This window comes from Prionailurus viverrinus, chromosome B4 (genome assembly GCF_022837055.1).
Source record: "Prionailurus viverrinus isolate Anna chromosome B4, UM_Priviv_1.0, whole genome shotgun sequence".
Classification (NCBI taxonomy): Eukaryota; Metazoa; Chordata; class Mammalia; order Carnivora; family Felidae; genus Prionailurus; species Prionailurus viverrinus.
In genome coordinates, this window is record NC_062567.1 from 139306801 (window position 1) to 139329591 (window position 22791).

A 22791-nucleotide genomic window follows, 5' to 3' on the forward strand; every position below is an offset into this window, starting at 1 on the left:
TTAAAAAACACTCCTGCGCTGTGCAGGCAAAGGGCTGCGCTTCCCTGCCGTGGCCTCCTGGGGCCACCGACGACGCAGACCACAGGCACACAGCTCCATCACACCCTCTTTAATGACCTGGTTCAGTGCAGGACGCTGCGGAAGGCAGCCATGTGGCGCCTCACGCTGTCTGCGATCTGCTCTGCTGATCTGGCCCGGCTGTAGTAGTCTGTGAAGAGGCCGTCAGGGCTGAGCAGGTAGATGGCAATGGAGTGGTCCACGATGTAATCCTGGTCCTCGTCCTTGGGGCCCGCGCTGTAGTACACGCGGTAGCTGCGGCTCACTTGGGCCACCTGCTCAGCAGAACCGGTCAGGCCCAGCAACCGTGGGTGGAAGTCCTGTACGTAGCGGGCCATGGCTGCGACAGTGTCCCGCTCGGGGTCCACAGTAATGAAGACAGGCTGCACCGGGGGCAGGCCGGGCTCAGCCTCCAGCTGCCGTACCACCTGCACCAACTTCTCCAGCTCTTCTGGGCAGATGTCGGGGCAGTGAGTGAACCCAAAGTACATCAGCACCCACTGACCCCGGAAGTCGGCTTTGCAGCGAGCCCGTCCCTGGTGGTCCAGCAGGCTGAAGTCCCCCTGGCCCACAGCCGCCTGGCGCAGGGCCTCTGTCCGCTGTTGCTGCCGCCGCTGCTCCTTCTCAGCCCTGGCAGCCAGCCAGGCCCCACCCAGCCCAGCCCCAAACAAGGCGGTGATCAACAGCCTAGTTCCAAGCCCAGGGCCCTGGGGCCGGCTCTGCCTGCCCGTGTCTCCAGGGCCCTGCCTTGACAGGAGCCGACACCTCACATGTCCGGCCTTGCCTCCCGGGGTCCAAACGAGGGCTGAGGGCTTCAGATGAGAGAGCCTGTGCCAAGCCTTGGGTGCCAGAACCAGCAGCAGCATGGACCTGACGCTCCTAGGAAAGAGCACAGGTGTCAGGAGCCTGCGGTTGCCTCCGCCTCCTGGGTCAGCCCCCGTTGGCTCTGGGGAGACTTGCCACCGTCTGAAGGACCAAGGCTGCACGGCAGCTCACAGCTGCTCACCTAGTGCTCAGGACTGCCTCACCTATGAAAGGTGTTCTCAAATGCCCATGCTTGTCACTCCTGTCCTTTAGCTGGAGAGGCTCAGTCTGTCTCCTCCCACCCTGGTCCTGTGCCTGCAGCTCTATGGCCCCGGGAAGCACTCCACACCTCACCGGGTCAGCTGATGGGAAGCATTCCAAGTGCATGCCTTGCCTGGGCTCCAGAGCATGTGTGTCGTTTTGCAATAAACCCATTTCTTGAAAGGAGGTGGCCGAGTCTCTGCCTTTAACCCCCAAAGATGGGCTCCTCTGGCCCTCCTGCGGCCTGCCAGCCTTTCACCACTTTAACTCTGTGCCCCCTCCCCCCGCGCTCAGCAGCAGCCCTGTGCACCCATGCCGGTCCGCCCACAAGGAGCCCGGGCAAGTACCCACCGACGCCGCTCCAGGCCGAGCTTTCCTGGTGCTCTCACCCCGAGAGGAATGAGGTTTCCACTGGTCACGAGCGTCCCCACCGCCCTTCACAGCCAGGATCCTGACACCAACTTCGGTGTCCGCCGTGTCCTTCTCACAGGAGCTCCTGTAAATTTGCTAAGTGGAGGCCTTGAGACTCCCCCTCACCTGTTCGTTCAGCTGCTGAGAAGACCCTCCCGAGGATTCCCAGACTTCTGGTCTCCGCCCACTTCCGGATGGTTCCTGGGGTTGCGCGCTGGGCTGGATGACCTTTGGCACGTCCCACAGCCTCTCTCCACCAGCTTCCTTCTTTACATGCGCGCTCTAAGCAGTGCACGCGATGTGCCTGGCAAGCGAAGGCAGCCTGTGGCCTTCCTGGGCCCCTTTTTTCTGGGAGCCCCACCTCCAGGGCGCCCTCCCGGACGCGCACCTGTAAGGTCAGAAAGCTGGACACCGAGCCACACACCGAGCACGACCCAGTCTCCTCGGAACCCGGCGTAAGTACCGCGACTCAGGGGACAGCCCCGCTCTGCCAGAGCTCGTCACCGCTGTAGACTCAACCACGCTGCACTAGCGGAGCCGACAGATTCCTGCGCTACCGGTGCGCTCAACGCCAGCGCGCACGCTCATGGGCATGGCGCACGCGCAGACAAGCGTGAACGTCCCCCTCCCCAGTCCTTGCTTCTCTGCGCGCGTGCGCAAAAGGTGGCGGGCCCAGCGCAGAGTTGGGCGGGGCGTCTCCCTGGCCCCGCCCCTTCGCCCTCCGTCCCGCGGCGGCCCGGCTTCCCTCGGAGCCACTTCCCCCACTTCCTCTCGGTCTCGCCGGCCTTCCTGCGGTTTCGCCGCGGCGGTCTGTTCCGCAGTGTGTCGATCGGCGCGCGCGGGCGGCGGCGGGAAGAGGTCGGCAAAGGACGAGGAGGTGGCGAAGGGCGCGCGGTCCGAGGGCACGACGACCCCTGCAGGGCCAGCCTCCGACCCACGCCGACCTACAGTTCAGCTTCCACCTCCCGCCGGAGTGGATGCCTCGCGTGGCTGCGCCCGGATGAGTTGGCGCGGTGCCGGCCGGAGGCAGGGGGCCAGGGGTGAGAATCCGGGCTCGGGGAAGGAAAGGGGATGGGAACTCGGAGAAGGGAAGGGGCCTGGGTTGGTGGGGAGGGACGGAGGTCTCCCGGCGCCCACTGTCCACGGGCACGTGCAGCTCCTCCTCCGGGCGCGGGGGTCCGGGAGCATAGGCCTGGAGCCAGGCCCAGGTCCAGGCTCTGCTCCCGGGCATCCACTCGAAGCGCCCCTGGGCCGGGCGGTCCTCCAGCTCCCAAGAGGCACATGGGACCAGACTGCCAGAGTCATGCAGGGGAAGTTGAGCTCACGTTAGAAGACCTACCCAAACAGGCCACAGCCACACTGGGATTCACATAGGACACACGAACTCCAGCAGGCACAGGTGCTCCCCAGGACTCTTGGCAGCTGCTGGGTGTGACTAGGGAATACTTCAAGTCCACCACCGGAGGGGATGGGTTGTCCACCATCTTCTGACTGAGGATGGAGGGGGTGGTGACGCAGAGGGGTCTGGAGCTTTTTCGGAGATGTGGCGTGTGAGAAGTGAGATGATTCATTTTCAGAAACACCAAATAAAAGTTGTGCTGTCTACTTAAGAATAGGTTTATAACCTATTGGAAATATGTATGAACCTCTCCCCCGCCGGAGTCCCAAACCCTTAGGCACTTCACTTCCTGGTTCTTCCCCTCTCCTTTTGCGGCCTTATTTTCTTGGGCTTTGCAGTTAGCGTGCACCAAAGAACTGAAGTCTGCCTCACCTCAGGGAATGTACATTTGTTCCAGCCAGACTACTTTGTGCCTTCCGTGGGCAGAGGCGACCTCTGGGGAAGGCTGTAACCCCTGTAGTACTCACCAATGAAGAACAAGGGGAGGGACTTCACGCTAGGAGATAAACTGCCTGCCATAACCGCCCTGAGTGTGCCTGTCCCTTAGACACCGCTCTTGCAAGAACGTTGATTAGAGCCTGGCTTCACTGTGCTCTGAGTCTCCGTGTCCTTCCTTCGAGTGGGTCGGTGGGCTTATTTCTCACAGGGGTATACTGACTCTTGGGTCAGTCATGAGGGTTTAGGGACCCTGAGTGTTGAGGATCAAGTCCCCTGTTGTACCTGCAACGGGCTTGGTGGGTTGTGCATCAGTCAGGTCACCTTTCTGAGTTGGTGGTCAGGGATCTTGTGATGGTACGCTGACCCTGGGGTCTATTCAGATCACCAGTGATTGGGGGAAGTCCCATGGTCTCCTGATGAGAGGACCCTGACTGTGTGGGTCAGAGGTCAGGGGTCTTTAACATGCAGGAAGTAGACCTGGAGTCTGAGGTCAGGTTACCTGTGATGACTAGCAGGGTGTCGATGGAGACTGACACTCACTCTGGCTTCATACAGGAGTCCATCCACAGGAACCAGCTTCTTGCCCTGACCCATAGGACTGCGCCCACTCCCTCCAGCAGCCCTTACATCTGGCCAGACTACCTTGCATCAGGACTTCCAGGGACCCCCTTCACTGACCCTGATCAAGGATTCATCAGCAACCATGACAGGTGTCCAAGACCATGACCAGAAACTTCTGAACAATTCTGGTAATTCCTCATTAATGACTGGCTGACCCATCAGGTATAATGACCAATGTCCTGTGGCCCATTAAGGATTGATCAGAGAGCCCAATGGTGATTGTTATCAAGTCCCTATTAATGACTCCAATCAAGGTTTCACTGATGATGTGACCAAAGTTCAATGACCATCAGTGACCCAAAAATAACTTTGATCAATATCCTCATTAGTGACCCTGATTAATGACCTATCAGTGATTCTTCAGAGATTCTGGCCAATATTACCATCAAGAACCTAGATCAATGACCAGTGGCCCACCTGTACCTGCTCTTAACTCTGGATGAGGGTGAATCCAGGAATAGACTCCAGTTTATTGGCGGGGCTTCCTCCCCGGCCCCACCCCTCCCTTCCCCACCAGGGTACCTCAAACCACATCCGTTGGTCATTGGTACCTGCTGGGCAGGGATGCTGAGTACACCTGCACACCTGCTCCTCCTCTACCTCCACCATTCTCTCTCACTTTCCCTGGTTAGGGCTTCAGCTGGAGTTAAGCATTTAGTAAGTAGTTGTATGTGCAGCTGTTGGAGAGGGAATGGAAAAGAAATTGTTTTGATTTGGTATGGGGAGTGACGAGGAGGAGGCTAGTACCTACCCCTAGGAGCACAAGTCTGGGGAACCAAGAGAGAGGAGTACCCAGCTCTTCCCTTGGGAGTCCTGAGTGGGGTACCCAAGGGGGAGCTGGAGAACTTGGTCCTGTTATGGGGGGCTGATGGGGTGGGGGGAACCTAAATTCCATCCTGGGGGTGAGAAGCCTGGACCCCATCTTTGGGGGACTTTGTCTAGGCCAGGCTTGAAGTTGGAGATTGCCTGTAGGCTGCTAACTGACCTCTTTGAGGTCAGACGTTCTGGTCTGGAGAGGAGGCATCTTCTAACCTTGTAGCCTATAGCCAGCCGGGTAGGTACCAGGTCCAGGCTGACCTTGTCACCCACTCCCCTTGTAGAATCTTGTTCATGAGTTGCAGGCATAAGGGCTCTGGCAGCTCCAGCTGCTGTCCAGACTTGGCCAGGGCCTGGGTCAGCACCACTTTCTTCTTCAGATCTATGCCTCCCAGTGGCATGGCCACTAGCACGGCCTCTAGGCATGGAATACGGTGGTGGTGTAGCCATCACGGGTGGGTGGGGGTGGGGGTGGGTGGGTGTGGTGTTCTCACAGCGGTGGGTTATCTTGAGGTCACTGACAGTGCTGGGGCACTGTCCCCAGGACAGTTGTGGCGTCCCCAGGGGAAAGCGGTCTCGGGCTGACCTCAGGGTTAGGGGTGCCCAAAAGTTCCCACGCACCGATTTGCGCGCCCTGCGCCCTCCCCAACACAGCGCGCACGAAGCCCCGCAGGTCCCCCTAGCTCAGGGGGCTTTCGTCTCTCTTCAGGCGGGTCAGACCCGGGAGTTGCTTGAGCTCCCTCCCCCTGAAAGGTCACCAGGCGCCCCTGGGCCGTGGGTCCCTAGGACGCCATCGCTCCGAGCCTGCGGGGTGCGAGACCGCCGGAACCTGCGGCCGCCCTGTGTCCGGGTGTCTGCAGCAGGTGCACCTGTCCCGACCCTGATCCCGGTCTCTCCCTCTCATGTCCGCCCCTCTGTACCGTGTCTGTGGTGCCCGTGTGCGTGTCTCCGTGTCTGGCTCCTACTCGTCGGCCTCACAGCCTGACCCCGGCCTGTACCTGTCCGGTACCGCGGCCCTCACCTATCCTGCTCCAGACTCCGGGCGGGTGCGGTTTGCCGTCCCGCGGCCACAGGACGGCGGGTGGGCGGAGCCTCCCGGACAGGCGGGACTCTCGGCCAATGGTCGCCCCAGGCCCTTCTGTCTCGGCCAATCAGGAAGGTCCGCGGAGCTCCGGGGACCCGTGGACCCCAGCGTCCCGCCGCGCACGCCCCGCGCCCCGCGCGCCCGCCGCGAACACACAGGGGCGGACACGCTGCTGGCTCGGGAGGCTTTAAGCAAACGTTTGTGGGGCCACGCCCGCCCAGCGGGTCAGTCATCCGCGTAGGTCAGGACCCGGGCCAGGTGGTCCGAGTGCCGGATCCCGAAGCTCCAGCCGCCGGGCTTGCGGTGCTGCGGACCCAGGAGACGGCGCTGACCTCGCGGGGCGAGGCGTCCAGCTCCGCGCCGGGGAACCCCGGGACTCCGACCCTCCTTCCCTGTCCCCTGACCCTTGACCCGGGACTCCAGACCCCTTGGTCCACGTTGTAGGCTGCGGGTCCCGGATTCAGGGTGTTGTCCTGGGGGAGTGAATTCCGCGCCAGCATCGAGAACTGAGGGGCCCGAGGCTTGTAGATCCCAGTGTTCACCACGTGGTAGGCGCAGGGACCCGGGGTCTGTGGGAGGGCAGCGGGGGCGCACTGGCCTTCACCTCTTGCTTCCTGACCCTCTGTGGCCCGCCGGGTGCACCCCGCGCTGCGCCGTGTCCCGCAGCCCCTCTCCCACCTTGCTGAGGTCCTCGAAGCAGCTGCCCACTGCGCTGCGGCCATAGATGGAGTAAGTTGGGGCCGAGACTTTACCGATGACACGCGGACCCAAGAGCGAGGGCACAGTGTAGGCCCCGGGGCCTGGGGAGGAGCCAGCAAGGGGTGGGGTCTGGGGCGGGGGTGAGTCTTCCTGGCCAGGCCAGGGTCTCCCCGCCGCAGCCTGGAGAGTGGTTCCCCGTCAGGGATAGGAAGGTCCACGGTGCTGGAATAGGCCTTTCTGGTCTCACCTGGGGTCTGCGGCTCCGCGTGGATGCCCCAGTTTCGGGGGGCGATGGTGTGCCGAGGCGCACTGGGGTACGTCGCGTTCCCAGCTCGTTCTGGGAAGTACCTGCCTGCGGGGCGGACCGGGGGTGTGGGCCGGGACCGGGACCGGGTTGGGGGCCTGGTGGGGACCCGGGTTGGGGGTCCTGGGACTGAGGTGAATCCGAGCCACGGTTTGTCAAAGCCCGGTGGGGCTTGGGGTTGAGATCCAGATGTGGAGGTACCGATTTTGGAGTGTTAGGGTACACGGGGAGGGGGCGTCGGGGCACAGGTAGGGGGTTCCCGGGTGGGCCTTCCCGGAGGCGGCTCTGCCCTGGGGAGCCCGGGGTCCCAGGGGTCCTGACCGGGTCCCGGAGTGAGGAAGGGCGCTGCGTGGCGCGGACGGCCGTAGATGGAGTAGGCGGGGGTGCCGTCGGGGCCGCGCACGGTCATACGAGCTGGAATCAGGTGGCCGGGCCCGGGGCCGCACGAAGTCTGCTGCGTGGGGAGGCGAGCGCCGAAGGAGAACGCCGGGGCGCGGGGCCGCGACGGGTCGTGCAGGATGTAGCCTGAAGGAGCGTCCCAGCGTCACCGCGGGCCCCCGCTGCTCCCCGCCCCGGGCACAGCGCACCGTATCCCTCCCTCCAACAGACTTCCCTCCCTTCCACCCTGCAGCCGGGTTAAGGCGTCCCCTTGGCGGCACAGGCCTCGGTAGCCCCTCCACCCCCCGCCCGACGCCGGTACCGGTGTTCGGTGGCAGCATGTACTTGGGCCCCGGGCCTCTGTAGAGCGCTGCGATGGGGCCGCGGGGCCGGTGCGGCCGCCAAGGGCCGACCCAGACGTCCGAGCCCATGGCGCGCGAGGGTGGGGTGAGCTTACGGCCCGCGGCACCTGTGGACAGAAGGTGGCGGCCCCGGCCCCTCCACCCAGGACTCGCGCCGAACGCGCTTCTCCGCTCCAGCTCCTCCCGACTCCGGGGGTGGGGCCCATCCTGTATCCCGGGCGCCGGGAAAACAAACCGGAGCTTTCCCGGCTCGGCGGGGGGCGGCGGGGGGCCGGGCCGGAGCTTCAAGCCCCCAAAGTGAGTCCAGTAGGGGTGTGTGAGCGCGCCAAGTTTGGACTCAATCCTGGGGGGAAGGAATTCCCTGGGGTTCTGGGGGGCTGGGATATTTTAGGGGCATCCGGCCAAGACACTGGGGCGAGGAGGCGACGTGGGGAACCTGGTGCCCAGAGGGTGCTCCAGAGTTGATGCACTAACCTGCTCTTGTGGCTCCCGGCGGGGAAGGCAAGGTGGGGTGCCCGGATGCCTGCCCCCTCCCGGCCCGACTCTCAGACCCCATTGTGTCCAGGTTCCGCCTCCTGGCAACGGGGCTCACCGCCCCTTACCCCAACCTGGCTCCGCCCCCCGCAACCCCGCCCTGGAGGCTTCTCCGCGGAGTCGTCGCCGGTGCCGCCGCCCTGCAGGCAGGGCCTTGCGCCAGAGCACTGGCCTGGCTCTTCGCTGGGCTTCAGTGCCCCCATTCCAGAAGTGTACGGCGCCCTGACAAATTCTCATTTAAAAACCACTGGATCAAAGAGAAACTCAAATGTGAAGTTACACGTTATGTAGAAAACATTGCAAAGGTAGATCCCTCATACCCAACTCTACAGGACAGAGCTACAGCTGTGTTCAGTGGAAAACGTATAGCCTTAAATAACTCTATTTAGGCTATACGTTTTCATTATTTTTTAAAGTTTATTTATTTTGAGAGAGAGTGCTATCAGGGCATGGGCAGAGAGAGAGGGAGAGAGAGAGAATCCCAAGCAGGCTCTGCACTGTCAATACAGAACCGATGTGGGGCTTGAACCCAAGAACCCCGAGATCATGACCTGAGCTGAAACCAAGAGTCAGATGCTTAACTGACTGAGCCACCCAGGTGCCCCTAAATAACTTCATTATTAATGAAGGAAAAATTTAAGTAAAGAAACTTAGTGTTTATCTTACAAACAGAAAAAAAAAAAAGCAATGAAGGAAATGAAAAGAATGTGTCCATTTTACCCAGCTCTGCCAGTCACCTGCCTACTCTCGGAAGGGGGCAGGGGATGAGAAGGAGGGCCCAGTGGCTTGTGGGAATTCTGGTCTTTGCCAAGGGAGCTCTGAGCCCAGTGTGGCATGGAACGTGAGGCAAGCTGGGGATTGCTGGGAGCTGCGCGTCTGGGCCCTCCAGGGGGGACCTGAGGGCCGAAAGGGAGAGGCAGGTAGAGGGTGCCTTGTCTAAAGAGAATTTTAAAATAACACCGAGGGTGTGCCAAATTGATCAGCCTTTTATTATCCTTACGAGACCAGCAATTCTAAAGAAGGTCCGAGAGAAGATAACTCCTACCCCACAAATCTTCTGTTAGTGGTTTAAAAAGATACTGTGGTTACTGTTGAATTTTAATAGCATATATGTAAGTTTCAAGTTAGCAATTTTTATTACCTTTATTAAATGTTGTATTCTGTATGGAAGTTAATGCAGACTCCCTACAAGTTGTTCTTAGGGGACTCAGTGCCTCATGCTTGGACATTCGAAACGGCTTTTGGAGCTCAAGGGGCAGTTGTGTCTCCTCTCCCCGAGGTGACACATATTTCTCCTTTTAAGCCTTAGATTTGAGATGAGCAATGAGACCAGAGTGATTGCAAGAAGGAAGAAGAAACAGAACTCAGTTTTCGCACTTTTGTAATTCTGTGACCATTTGGAGTTTTTATTTGTGTTTAAGATTTTAAATAGTGAGGGACTCCTGGGTGGCTCAGTTGGTTGTGTCCGATTCTTGATTTCAGCTTAAATTGGTGAGTTCAAGTCTCGCATCGGCCCCGCTCTGACAGTGCGGAGACTGCTTGGGGTTCTCTCTCTCTCTCTCTCTCTCTCTCTCTCTCTCTCTCTCTCACTCTCTCTCTCTCTCAAAAGAAATAAATAAATTTAAAAAATTAAAATACTGAGATAGGGCAAGGTGTACTATTTTTGTTTGTTTGGTACAAACTTTATTTCATATGTGAAGTATTTTACCGAATTAGAATATTTTAAAAACAAAAATATTTTAAAATTGCTCATTTTAATTGCGAATTAAAGAATGAGTCAATAAAATCATTATTGCTGCTTATTAGATGATAATTTCTGAAAAGCATGTTGCAGGATACCAGAGGGGGTGTTGACAGAAGATCCCCCATAAAATCAGACACACCGGGTTGGTCCACCCAGACGTGGGATCTGGGGTGCACCGAGCTGTGAGCTGTGGGCTTCCAGGGGCTCGCAGCAGCTTGGCCATCCAGAGCCAGCATTTGAGTGGGAACCGGGACCTGAGTGGGAAGTTCCAGGGCTGGTGTGCACCCCTGTGCCCCGGGACTCCCCATCTGCCCAGGACTCTGCCTGGGCTCAGCCACCAGGTGCAGGAGCAGCGGCTGTAGAAAGACAGAAAGTCAGGGAAGGATGAGCTCCTAGAATGTGTGGGCAGAAAATGAGGGCTGGGGGCAGGACTAGATTCCTGGGGTTAGTGGACAGTGATGGGACCTGGTTTTTCCTCGTTTGCCTTTGTTTCTTCAGCCAATGAATCATTTATTTCCCTCCTCCATGGAAATAGCCGAATTTCTACCCAAGATATAAGCGTGGTGCATCCAGCTGTAAGGAAAAAGCCAACCTATGCAGAAAGACACACAGCCAGAAACAGAGCACCCTGGATGCTTGTCTTATCCCAGAATGGGCTTGTCTTACCCACGCGATTCTGTGCCTTCCTGTATGATGACTTAACCAGTCCTCATTCATAGATATTTGGGTTGGTTCTGCAGCTTAAGATTGTGATCCCAGGTACTCTGAATTCTACTAAATTAATCTTCATAAGTTCACCCAAATAGTTCTTTGGGATAAACTTCCTGATGTGGGACTGCGAGGTCAAGGGGATGATGATTTGGCGAATGTTGCCTAATTGCCGTCCTCAGAAGTGCAGCCTCCCTAGAATGCTCGCTAGTGAGGGTGCTGACTGAGCCTCTTGCTTGCTGTTGTGTCTCCAGTGGGTCATAAATATTTGATGAATAAATAGATTAATTTATACTTTCTTCAATGAATTGTGTTTCTTTTTCTGTACACACTAACCAGTGAAGGTTAAGATCAACCTTTCTAATAGAGCCAAATATATTCATAGAGCATGTATTATGTGTCAGGCACTATACTGAGTACTAATTTGCTGAAATTATTTTATTTAACCCTCACAGCAAAGTTGGAGTAAAGTGCTATTATTTATTCCAATTTTACAGATTAGGAAACTACATGAAGGCATGAAGGGCTACGTGCTTAGAGAGTGGTGGAACTGAGATTCAGATCCAGACTATCTGGCTCTCACACTCTAGACCCTTAATGAATCACACTGCCTCTATACCTTGGCCAGTCTGATGTAAAAATAAGGTCTTGTTTTGTTGAGATTTGCATTTCATTGGTTCTCAGGAAGAATGAACATATTTCATAGATTCATTGGCCATATATATTTCGACAAACTGCCTGTTCACGTGTTTCTATCAAATTTTCTGTTGTTTTTTTCATATTTTTCTTATTGATTTGTAAGACATTTATTTAAAATATTTTATTTTCTGATTTTTATGTAAACCTTTTTTAAGGTTTATTTTTGAAAGAGAGAGAGAGAGACAGAGCATGAGTGAGGGCGGGGTAGAGAGAGAAAGACACAGAATCTGAAGCAGGCTCCAGGCTCCGAACTGTCAGCACAGAGCCCAGTGCGGGGCTTGAACCCACAGACTGTGAGATCATGACCTGAGCCGAAGTCGGAAGCTTAACCACTGAGCCACCTGGGCTCCCCTAAAAGATTTTATTTTATTTTATTTTATTTTAATTTTTTTTCAACGTTTATTTATTTTTGGGACAGAGAGAGACAGAGCATGAACGGGGGAGGGGCAGAGAGAGAGGGAGACACAGAATCGGAAACAGGCTCCAGGCTCCGAGCCATCAGCCCAGAGCCTGACGCGGGGCTCGAACTCACGGACCGCGAGATCATGACCTGGCTGAAGTCGGACGCTTAACCGACTGCTCCACCCAGGCGCCCCTAAAAGATTTTATTTTTAAGTAATCTCTACACCCAATGTGGGGCTCAAACTCACGACCCCGAGATCAAGAGTTGCACGCTTCACCGACTGAGCCAGCCAGCACCCCAAGACATCTTTATGTTACATATTTAACTTTGGGGGTCATATGTTTTCCAGATTTGTAGTTTTTCTTTCTATTTTGTTATTGGTAATCTTTTGCTGTACAGAAAAAATATGTTTTTATATAGTCCAATATGTCAAACGTTTCCTTTTGGGCTTCTAGCTTTGGGGCCCAGCAGCTCAACACTGGAACACTGTTCTATTGTTTATCCTAGCACACACACTCACACACACAAACCTATGATTTCAAAGTTTTCATCATTTGGAATTTATTCTGTGTGTAGTTTTTTTTTTAATGTAAATAACTTTATTTATTTATTTATTTATTTATTTATCTATCTATTTATTTATTTAATGTTTATTTTTAAGAGACCAAGGGAGCATGAGCAGGGGAGGGGCAGAGAGAGAGACACAGAATCGGAGGCAGCCTCTGGGCTCTGAGCTGACAGCACAGAGTCTGATGTGGGACTTGAATTTTTGAACTGTGAGATCATGACCTGAGCTGAAGTCGGATGCTTAACCAACTGAGCCACCCAGGCGTCCCTATTCTGGGTATAGTATGAGGGAAGAATATACTTTATTGTCCTGTCTTCCAATACCATTTTTCAAAAAGACATCATTTCCTTGATTATTTGAATTGCTAACTTGATCATATACTAAACTCCCCTAGGTTTGTTTCTGGGCTCTAAATTCCTATCTGTCTATCCCTGCACCTACACTGGAATGTTTCGTTATGGGCTTCTAGTGTCTTTTGATTTCTGATAGGGCAAGTCCCTTCTGTTTTGGCTTCCTCTCCACAATTACTTGGAACATTTTACACATTTTTTTTTCCCTATGTGAATTTCTGAATGAGTTGAAATTGATTGAAATTGCATTGGCTGCATAGGTTACTTTGGGGAGGATGGACTGGATTATGGTTTTGAGTTTACCAGTTTAGGAACAGGTTATATTTCTGTAGGTCCAGGTTGGATCTGTTGTGACTCTGAGTAAAGCAGTGATGATGGAGAGAGAAGGAGAGAGTGTGGTTGGAGATAGGTTTTGGTGCTAAAACTGACACGCTTTGGTAATATATTGGATGTAAGCGATAAAGGAAAGGTGGGGATCACTCGTTGCTTCTGCTTTGATGGACCGAGCAGTGTGCCACTTTCACTCCGTCCCCTCCCAGCACTAAACCCCTCCCCCCTTCTGTTTGCACCGACACTGCCCAGCCCCCCCCACACCTCCCCTTTGCCAGCTGGGGTGGTGCTAGGTTTTGTCCATAGGGGGTGCCGGAGGGACACCGCAAGGACTGGCCTAGAGAAGGGCCTTCGTTCCTTGCGGCGCGCAGTTTGGTGCAGAGGCCAGGATCCGATGGCGGGAGGCGGGAGGCGGGAGGCTGTCACCTGAGCAGCCCGGCTAGGCCAGCTGCGTCCTGCCTGCACCCTCTCAAGTTTCTGCACCGTGTGGCAGCTGCTCTTGCCCGCCAGCTCAGACTCGCGCCCTCTTTTCTTCTCCACCTGTGGAAGCCACACCCTCCAGAGAAGAGGAGCCTCACCCTTGCGGCAGGTGTGGGGCTCTTCCAGGTTCTGGGTTCTTCTCTCTGTCAGCCCTGGGTGTGCAGCTGGGAGCCTTGAACAACACGGGTGTGACCTGCACATCCCCTTATAGGCTGATGTTTTCCATGAATACAGTACAGTGTTGTAAATACTTTCTTGTGACTTTCTGAGTAACATTGTAGCTTTATCGTAAGAATACAGCACATAATACATAAAACATTCAAGATGTGTGTTCTCCACTGTTTCTGTCATCAGTACTAGGTAAATTTGGGGGGAATCAAACGTCACATGTGGATTTTTTCAGTGGGGGGGTCCCTTGGAACACTCTTCTGTCCACTTGAGGGGGAATCTCCTTTTCTTAGTTAACACTTCTTCATCGCATTTTCTTCCTGTTCGCATTACTGGTGTGGTTTTGAAGCTTCTGACTGGAACTCAATTCACAGAAAATGGATAGAGGGTCATTTCTGAGGCTAAGCTGATGGGGAGCGGGGCAGTTTGGGCGAGCGAATCGATCACGCTCGGTGCAGAAAACAGAAACCGCTCTCACATAGTTATGGCAGAAATGGATTTATTACAGGGGACACTACAGAATCTTCAGATGGGCTGCTGCGTGTGGACTGAGAGGTGGCCCCTTGAGTCTGAGAGACTTGGGTAGCCGTGACTGTGAGGCCAGGAACTTGGGGCCTTGTTGTCTCTCTCCTGCCAACCGCACCCCACCCTGCCCTGACAGCCATCGCTGTGGCATCGTGTGCCCGGAGACTGCATGGCCACCCTGCCTCCTGTGTCGTCCCATGAGCGTGCATTTGATGTAACCACTCCCTTCGGAAGTCCCACCGCAAGGGGGTCTGAAAAATGTGGTTTTTCAGCTTGTAGGTTCTGAAATACAGGAAAATGCATAGAAGCAGCTGATGACAATGGAAGTTGAATGCAACTGGCCGCATCCAGAAAGGTGGAAAGATCAAGTCTTGATTTGAGCATCTGAGGTTCAAGATGGCTATTACGCCCCCAGCCGAAGATGTTAACTGGGGAGACGCACGCACCTGGGGCTCAGTGGCGACGTCTAGCTTGGAAACGGGCCTGGAAAGCATCCTCGAGCCCTGGGAATGGATGGGATGATCCCTTAGAGCAGGGGCCACTAAGCCAGCCTGCCTCATCTACTGTTTTCTATGGTGGCTTTCATGCTGTAATAGCAAAGCGGAGTAGTTACCGGAGACCATATGACCTGCAGAGGCAAAAATAGTTATTACCTGGCTCTTTACAAAAGCAGACATTGTGAACCCCTGACGTAGAGCGGATGCGGGTGAAGGAAAGGGAAAGCACTGAATTCTCGGCCACTAGGGCAGTCCCAGGCTAGAGATTTGGCAGAAATGAGGACTCTGACGCATAAATCACAAAGAAGCGACAGTCTCCTGGGCTTGGGTCTAAGGCCACATCTCAGCTATTCCATAAGCCATCAGGTGGTGTGACATTTGCTGAGCACAGCTTCTCAAGGTTCTGTGGTCCTCCTGGGTGATGGTTATGTTGGTAGAGCGATATTTTGCCATCTACAGTGAGAGCGGGTCAGATTGCAGGAAGACACGTCCATCCCCAACCGCATTACTGTGACAGAAACGCCCCCACAAGTACCTTACATGGCTGTCAAAGGTGCCATTTTCGACGAACATCATTAGATCGACATCACGGTTCCTGGGGCAAGTCCCTCTTACGTTATCGGGCCGTCTTGCTGTCCGGCCCACATTAGGCATCGTGCATGTGGCAGCACAGCAACCACGTGACAGGAACCACACGACGGTCATTGCCATCCGCAAGGCTTGGGAGGGCCCACAACAGGCCCAGGCGCACTTGTGGCTGGCAAGAAGGGGAGGAACCAGCAACCAGCGAGGCACAAGGAAAACCAAGAGGAACGGCACAGTGAGGGCTGAGCTGAGAAAACATTTCAAGAAGCCTGCACTGGCCAGCTGTGTGATATTACTGAGACTGAGGAAGGCCGATTTCCCGAAGCTGGTGCAACGGAATCGTGGACGAGGAAGATAGCTAAACTCCTGAATAAAAGACACTGAGCACAGAGGAAGGACAAGTGCAATGCGCACAAGGATACGCTCGAAAACAACTCCCCGGCAAACCGAAATTTTCGAAGGTGATGGACGCACAATGGAACAATGATGTCAGTCTCAAACTTGCGGTCTCTGAACTACAGCAGAGAATGGTCATGGCTGAAGTGTGAACAGGTGGCCTGGACCACCACGTAGAAAGCATAGGAAACAAAAGGAGATGGAAATCATGAGGAACAAAGATAAGCCTGTTGGAGGAGAGGCACAGATGTATGTGACTAGACGCGGGTGTTCCCAAAGGAGAAAAAGGAAAGGGTGGCACCGAGGCCATACTTCAATGAAAAGTAGAAGAGAACTCTGCTCAGCTGGAGACAGACTCAAGTCTGGGAAGCAAAGAGATCCCTGAGTCCCAGGGTGGCCTGCTAAGAAAACATAATGATCTGATTCTAAGAAAAGATGCCCTATAAGCTTCTGGGAAGAAAACCCAAATTGCCTACAAAAAGAAAAGTCAGAATGGCATCAGGTCTGTCCTCTTCAACACCAGGCGCTGGAGAACGGTGGGATAGCAAGATCACGGTAGGAAAAGACACAGCCTGGAACCCATGGCCCAGTCGGAACAGCCTCCACCTGCCAGAGCACAGCACAGGGCTGGAATGTTCCAGAAGTCAGGGGCAGAGCATCCAGGTAGCAGTGAGGAAAATAGTAGGGAAAGATGAAAGACAAACGGCAGATACACCAGAACCAGACCCTGATACAGCGTCAAGGAAGAAACGTTGTTGAGCAAGGAATCTCTATCCCTATACAAGCACGCGCACGCACACACGTCCGCAATTCACACATACACGTGTGCACACGCACGTGCACACACACACACACACACACACACACACACACACACGGTGTGGGGGAGGTTCTAATAAAGATTAAACTGTTTCAGTAGAACAGATGCTTGGGAGAGGTAAAATCTTTCCAAACTTCTCATGGAGATGGGGAGACAGGGAGAGAAATGGGAGAGAGAAATTATTCTAGAGGTTTTATCTTGTGGAGGGATCTTGTTAGGAGAGCATATTAAACTTCTTGTTTGTGACCAGTGGTACAGTCATAAGTGTCTGAATTAAGAGAGCAGGGAAGGAAAATGAACAGCAGTGGAATAGAAAACTATAGGAGAGTTTCCAAATGAAAAAGCAAGAAAACAGAGAATAGCAAAAACAAAAACCCCTGACCTCCCCCTCCATGGGGGTGATGGGAGGAGGGAAAAAACACAAAAATTAGAAACAAAATAAAATGTAAAGAATAAAACAAACGAATTCTTACACAAGCTGATGTGTTCCTGGGTGGGGGCCAGAGAAGGGAAGGGAGGACACTACTCCTAGATCACACAGCCAGTTGTGTGTGTTGTGCACTTGTATAATGTGCATGTCTGTGGGAATATGTGTGTTTCAAGTTACTTGAAATACATGTAAAGAAAACACATTTCTCAGCTGTTACTCCTTGATTTATTTATTAACTACTGGTTGTTGATAGCAGCTGTCAGCCTAGTGAACCCAACAGAATTTCTAAATTGTTGAGGCAGAAGTCTAGACATCCCTTCACTCTTTAGGAGGCTTTGTTGACAACAGACCCACCCTGACTGAGCCAGTCTGCCAAGACACAGCAAGGCCTTGGTTGATGTCCGTGTCCCGTTGCTCAGTTCCTCCTACACACACCTTAGTTCTCTATATGCACACTGCTGGGGGCTGTTCCTGGGCCTGGACACTTTTTTAAAAGTAGGTTTCACGAGGAGGGCCTGGGTGGTTTAGTCCATCAGGTGTCCGACTTCGGCTCAGGTCACGATCTCACAGTTGGTGAGTTGGAGCCCCACGTCGGGCTCTGTGCCGACAGCTCAATGCCTGGAGCCTGCTTCGGATTCTGTGTCTCCCTCTCTCTCTGACTTTCCCTGGCTCGCACTCTGTCTCTCTCCCTCTCTCAAAAATAAGTAAACATTGAAAAAAGAATTAAAGTAGGCTTCACACCCAGTGGGGAGCCCAAGGCATGGCTTGAACTCATGACCCCGAGATCAAGTCCTGAGCTGAGATCAAGAGTCAGACGCTTAACCCATTGAGCCACCCAGGTGCCCCTGGGCCTGGACATTCTTTGATTTATTTCTTGTCACTTGGAGAAACTAGACAGGACTAGTCACTCTTTGGGGAACCTACAAATATATAATGGGATCAGTGTTCCTGGTCACCCTTGCTGTTGGAACCTTACATGGGTGCCTTCAGAACATCTATGACTGGTCTATGCTGCAGAATAATGACACTTTGGGGACTGCTTATAATATTTACACTCTTAGCCATTTGTAAGGGCACAATTCAGGGGCATTAAATACATTCACAGTGCTGCGTACTCACCACCACCATCTCTACCCAAAACTTGTTCATCATGGCCAACATAAACTCTGTGCTCATTAAAAAAAAAAAACTCCTTCTCTTCTCTCAGTCCCTGTTAACCCTAATCTACTTTCTGTCTCTATGAATTTGACTATAAGGTACCTCTTATAAGTGAAACACAGAATATTTGTCCTTTTGTGTCTGGCTTATTGCACTCAGCATAATGTTAATTATACATTATGGACATTTGGGCTGTTTCTTCCTCTTGGCTATTATGAATACTGCTATGAGCATGTATGTACAAATGCTTATTTAAGGGCCTATTTTTAATTCTGTTAGGTATATGCCTAAAATTGGTGGGTCATACGGTAATTGTATGTTTAATTTTTTTTAGCAGGATTTTTTAAAAGTTTATTTATTTTGAGAGAGAGAGAGAGAGAGAGAGAGAGCATGCATGAGCAGGGGAGGGACAGAGAGAATCCTGAGCAGGCTCCATACTGCCAGCACGGAGCCTGACGTGGGGCTCAAACTCATTAACTGTGAGATTATGACCTGAGCCAAAACCAAGATTTGGATGATTAACAGACTGAGCCACCCAGGAGCTCCTACTTTCTAACTCTTTAATTTGTAACCATCCTAGTGGATGTGAAGTGGTACCTCACTGCAGTCTTGATTAGCATTTCCCTAATGATGTTGAGCATTTTTTCATGTGCTTGCTGGTCATTTATGTATCTTCTTTAGAGCAATGCCTATTCAGGATCTTTGCCTATGAAAAAAAAAATGGGTTGTTGGGCGCCTAGGTGGCTCAGTCGGTTAAGTGTCTGACTTCGGCTCAGGTCATAATCTCAAGGTTCGTGAGTTCAAGCCCCGCATCGGGGCTCTGTGCTGACAGCTCAGAGCCTGGAGCCTGCTTCAGATTCTATGTCTCCCTCTCTCTCTGAACCTCCCAGCTCACACTCTGTCTCTCAAAAATAAACATTAAAAATGGGTTGTTGTCTTTTTGTTGTTGAGTTGTAAGGGTACTTTATATATTCTGGATACTAGACCTTTATCAGAAATATGATTTGAAAATATTTTCTCCCATTCTGTAAGTTGTCGCTTTTTTGATAATGTCCTTTGAACAAAAGCTTTATGTTTCATTGCAATCTAGTTTATCTATTTTTTTCTTATTTTGTTCATTTTTATTGCTGTCATATCTAAGAATCCATTGTTAAATCCAAGGTCATGAATGTTTATCCTTATGCTTTTCTTCTAAGAGTTTTATGGTTTTATCTCTTATAACTTAGATTGTTGTTCCATTTTAATTTTTTTTTTTTTTATACAGCATGAGGTAGGGGTCCAACTTATTCTTTTGCATGTGGATATCCAGCTATCCCGGCACCATTTATCAAGGAGACCATTCTCTCCCCATTGAAAAGCCCTTGCACCCTTGCCAAAAATCAACTGGCCACAGATGCATGGATTTATTTCTGGACTTTCACTTCTATTCCATTGGTCTATATGTCTGTCCTTGTGCCAATACCACACTGTTTTGAATACTGTAGATTTGTACTAAGTTTGGAGTTGAGAAGTGTGAGGTCTTTAATTTTATTCTTTTCAAGATTGTTTTGGTTATTTGAGGCCTCTTGCAATTCCATATGAATCTGAGGGTTGGTTTTTCCATTTCTACAAAAGTGAGCATTGGAATTTTGATAGAGGTTGCATTGAGTCTATAGGTCACTGTAGGTAGTATCGACATCTTTATTATTATTATTTTATTTTAGAGAGAGAGTGCATGCATGAGTTGGGGAGAGGGGCAGAGTGAGAGACAGAGAATCCCAAGCAGACCCCACACTCAAGTGTGGGGCCTGACATTGGGCTTGATCCCATGAACTGCGAGATCATGACCCAAGCTGAAATCAAGAATCAGATGCTTAACTGACTGAGCCACCCAGGCGCCCTGGTAGTACTGACATCTTAGCAATAGTAAGTCCTCCAATCCATGAGTATGGGATGGCCTTCCATTTACTTAGTTCTTTAATTTCTTTCAGCAAAATGTTTGTAGTTTTCAGCATACAAGTCTTTCACTTCCTTGGTTAGATTTATTACCAAGTATTTAATTCTTTTATTAAAAAAATTTTTTTAAGTTATTTACTTTGAGTGACAGAGAGAGCAGAGGAGGGGGAGAGAGAGAGAGAGAGAGAGAAAGAGAGAGAGAGAGAGAGAGAGAGAGAGAGACAGAGAGAATCCCAGAAGGCTCCATGCTGACAGCGCGGAGCCCATCGTTGGGCTCAAACCCATGAACTGCGAGATCATGACCCAAGCTGAAACTAAGAGTCAGATGCTTAACCGACTGAACTACCCAGGCACCCCTAAATCTGGGATTTATATCTTCTAAGCCTTAAAACTTATTCTAGGTTTATTTATACATACATAAAAATACATGTATACTTTTAACTTATAACTATTATATAATGTTGTATTCTCTTTTATATCATTTCTGATGATAAATATTTCCTGCTTTTACAAAACTCCAATGATAGAGAAACCCTACATTTGGTGAGGTTTGCTGCTCTCCACCATCTCATGTATTCTCCATTTGGAATTATGCCATCATGTCCCTGTGCTTTTCTTCCACTAAATGTTTTACAAAGGGCACCCTGGTGGCCAGGGCGCTGTCCAGCTTTGTTCAGGCTCAGTGACCAGGCAGTGCTGGGGTTTTCTATGAGCAGCTACAGTGGATCAGCTCATATGTGGATGCATTTTCTGCTCCCAGGCGCCCAGTGCATGGATGGTGGTGACAGCTGATAGGAAGGAGACCCCTCCATTCCCGTTTTGTACTGTCTGAGGAAACAAGCTTCAGGAACCAGGCATGAAGCCGTCTCTCTTCCTTTTGCAGACTGGAGAAGGGTTTCTGCCTCAACAGGAGGCCACTAAAGGTCAGACCTTCTAGGGATCTACTTTCTTCATGTTTGCTTTTTACCTTGATGGTAATTTTGATACTTACACTGTCTCGTAGTACAACTATAACAATTACTTTCATTTCACAATTTGTGTAGGTGACTTCATGTTCTGCCACCTTCCCGGTGGTACTACATTTTTACTCTCTCTGGGAAGTTAGGAGGGCAAATCTCCCACAACTTAGGGAGGGAACATTTCCTCAGTCACCTTCCCAACAGGGAGTTTCTCCATGCCACAGAGTTTTGCCTTCCACCTGGATTTTGACAAAGGGAGGTGTTTTCTTTTCGCAGAGGATGGGACCAGACCCTTCCTTGGTCACCTGTGTGCCACCAAGACCCATCATGGTCCTTGACACCTTGTGAAACTGATTGGGATGACTTTCTGTGCTGGTTCCTCCCCACCACAGCACCCTAAGGTATCACTTGGTGGACACTTCTGTTCTCTGACAGCAGCCTGGGGCCCTGACTAACAACGGGTGTCTTCAGAAGCTAGGCAGAAATGCCTGATGAGGTGCTGTGGCCTGTAAGGTGCAGGTGGGTATTCCATCTCCATTCTTTCTAGGTCTCTGGACCCCAAACAACCAAGAGGTAGAGCCTAGGACTGGGACAGGAATAAGGGCAGTGCCCATAAAGCCTGACACCAAACTGAGGTCCACCTTAAGGCATGGGCACACCTTCCACCCTCTTACTGTCATCTAATATGCTCAGGGGAGCTGGGAAGCGATCAGATGGGTGAGGTACCTGAGTTCTAGCAGAGCGCAGGCTGGGTGCCAGGGATGCTCCTTGGCCATCTCACTGCCTGAGGGAGAAGTCCTGTGTCCTGGAGGAAGGAACAAGTACATGTTATGAGGGCCCTGCCTTTGTCCCAGAGGCTCCTGGCTCTTATTCATATCTGGGTTCTACCTGTCCCAAGACTTATTCCTGAGATCAGCTTAAGTGTGAAGCAGACGGAGGAGACATGGCTCCTTAGCTGAGAAACCAAACTGAAGGAGGCCAGGCACATGCCTGAGGGGGCTGAGTTTCAGTGAAGAGGCTGGGGCGGAGTGATTTGGCGAAGATGACGGAAGGCCAAGGAATGAGATGGGACACCCAGAAATCAGGTTGATAGAGTACCTGGGTTCAGACGAGGGTCTCTGAGTGATCCTGGTGGCTGGCTGATGATGTACCAGGGGTAACAGCAGGCTGAGCTTAGGGTTCTGTGGGGGCACCAGGAGAGAGGTGTTGGAGCAGTTAAGATGGCCCACAGGGTGCAGGGGGAGGCCTAGGAGGCTCCAGAAAGGGCAGGTGGGTTCTAATAAGACAGGCTAATAAAGAGAAAAATACAACTTTTGGATTTTCTTTATTTTGTTCATTTTCCCCCCTCTCGACAGCTTAGAAAATTCCTTTGGAAAACTATCCCATCTCTGCTGAACTCAGGGTAAGGGAGGTCCAGAGGCTGCCGGAGGAGGGGAGGTGGGGCCTTCAGCCTTGGCCCCTCTCACGCACCCCTATACGTCCTGGGAGACAATAGTGCAAATCTCTACTTCACACCTGAGGTGACAGGAGGTTGCACTTTCTAAGGCAGAGCTTCCTGTCAGGACACCATGCCCTCTGTGGTCTCTCTCAGAGGCCAGCCTGCAGGGTTGGCACCATGGAGTATGTGCCCGCCCACCCCTCCCCCACTGGCCCACAGTGGAATTGTCTTCTTGGGTTTCTGGTAATTTCATCAGGGCTGCATCATGTTGCCAAAGCTACAGATAGCATCTCACTATGCTCTTCCCTAACAGAGCCTCTGAGGCTGGACACAGGCTGAGAGTTGGAACAATAGGGTAGAGATCTGGGGGGCTGTGAGGGGCTGTGAGGGTCTGGGATACCGGAACAGCTTTGGGGAACGATGTCACTCG

At 52.2% G+C, this 22791-nt stretch overlaps 3 protein-coding genes across 5 annotated transcripts; all 3 read right to left on the bottom strand.

The window, feature by feature from the left end:
• Positions 1-94: 94 nt before the first annotated feature.
• Positions 95-2105, bottom strand: LOC125169988 (protein SCO2 homolog, mitochondrial). Of its 3 annotated transcripts, XM_047866003.1 has the most exons (3): positions 1922-2105; positions 1660-1837; positions 95-936 (listed from the first exon to the last, which is right to left on the bottom strand). In XM_047866003.1, exon 3 carries the CDS (start codon positions 921-923, stop codon positions 123-125), a length of 801 nt encoding a protein of 266 aa, XP_047721959.1. In that variant the 5' UTR covers positions 924-936; positions 1660-1837; positions 1922-2105; the 3' UTR covers positions 95-122. The 3 variants fall into 3 exon arrangements, with proteins under 3 accessions (XP_047721959.1, XP_047721957.1, XP_047721960.1); XM_047866001.1 differs by having other exon boundaries at positions 1660-2105; XM_047866004.1 differs by lacking the exons at positions 1660-1837; positions 1922-2105 and adding an exon at positions 1474-1648.
• Positions 2106-2580: 475 nt separating this feature from the next.
• TYMP (thymidine phosphorylase) lies at positions 2581-5711 on the bottom strand. The gene is given in 6 exon segments (XM_053447934.1): positions 2581-3158; positions 4409-4513; positions 5024-5094; positions 5097-5223; positions 5427-5553; positions 5677-5711. Coding segments are annotated over 6 exon segments (789 nt in total). The 3' UTR covers positions 2581-2834.
• A 405-nt stretch (positions 5712-6116) lies between these two features.
• ODF3B (outer dense fiber of sperm tails 3B) lies at positions 6117-8194 on the bottom strand. The gene is made up of 6 exons (XM_047866005.1): positions 7595-8194; positions 7216-7419; positions 6838-6942; positions 6570-6691; positions 6317-6460; positions 6117-6197 (listed from the first exon to the last, which is right to left on the bottom strand). The coding sequence occupies exons 1-6, from the start codon at positions 7701-7703 to the stop codon at positions 6117-6119; spliced, it is 765 nt and encodes a 254-aa protein (XP_047721961.1). The 5' UTR covers positions 7704-8194.
• Positions 8195-22791: the final 14597 nt, after the last annotated feature.

Coding starts and splice junctions, on each gene's coding strand:
- LOC125169988 (XM_047866003.1), bottom strand. CDS start 923: ATGCTGCTGCTGGTTCTGGCACCCAAGGCTTGGCACAGGCTCTCTCAT.
- ODF3B (XM_047866005.1), bottom strand. CDS start 7,703: ATGGGCTCGGACGTCTGGGTCGGCCCTTGGCGGCCGCACCGGCCCCGC. Junction 6,943..7,215: donor CTTCCTCACTCCGGGACCCG/GTCAGGACCCCT, acceptor TCCGCCCCGCAG/GCAGGTACTTCCCAGAACGA. Junction 6,198..6,316: donor CCTACAACGTGGACCAAGGG/GTCTGGAGTCCC, acceptor CTGGGTCCGCAG/CACCGCAAGCCCGGCGGCTG.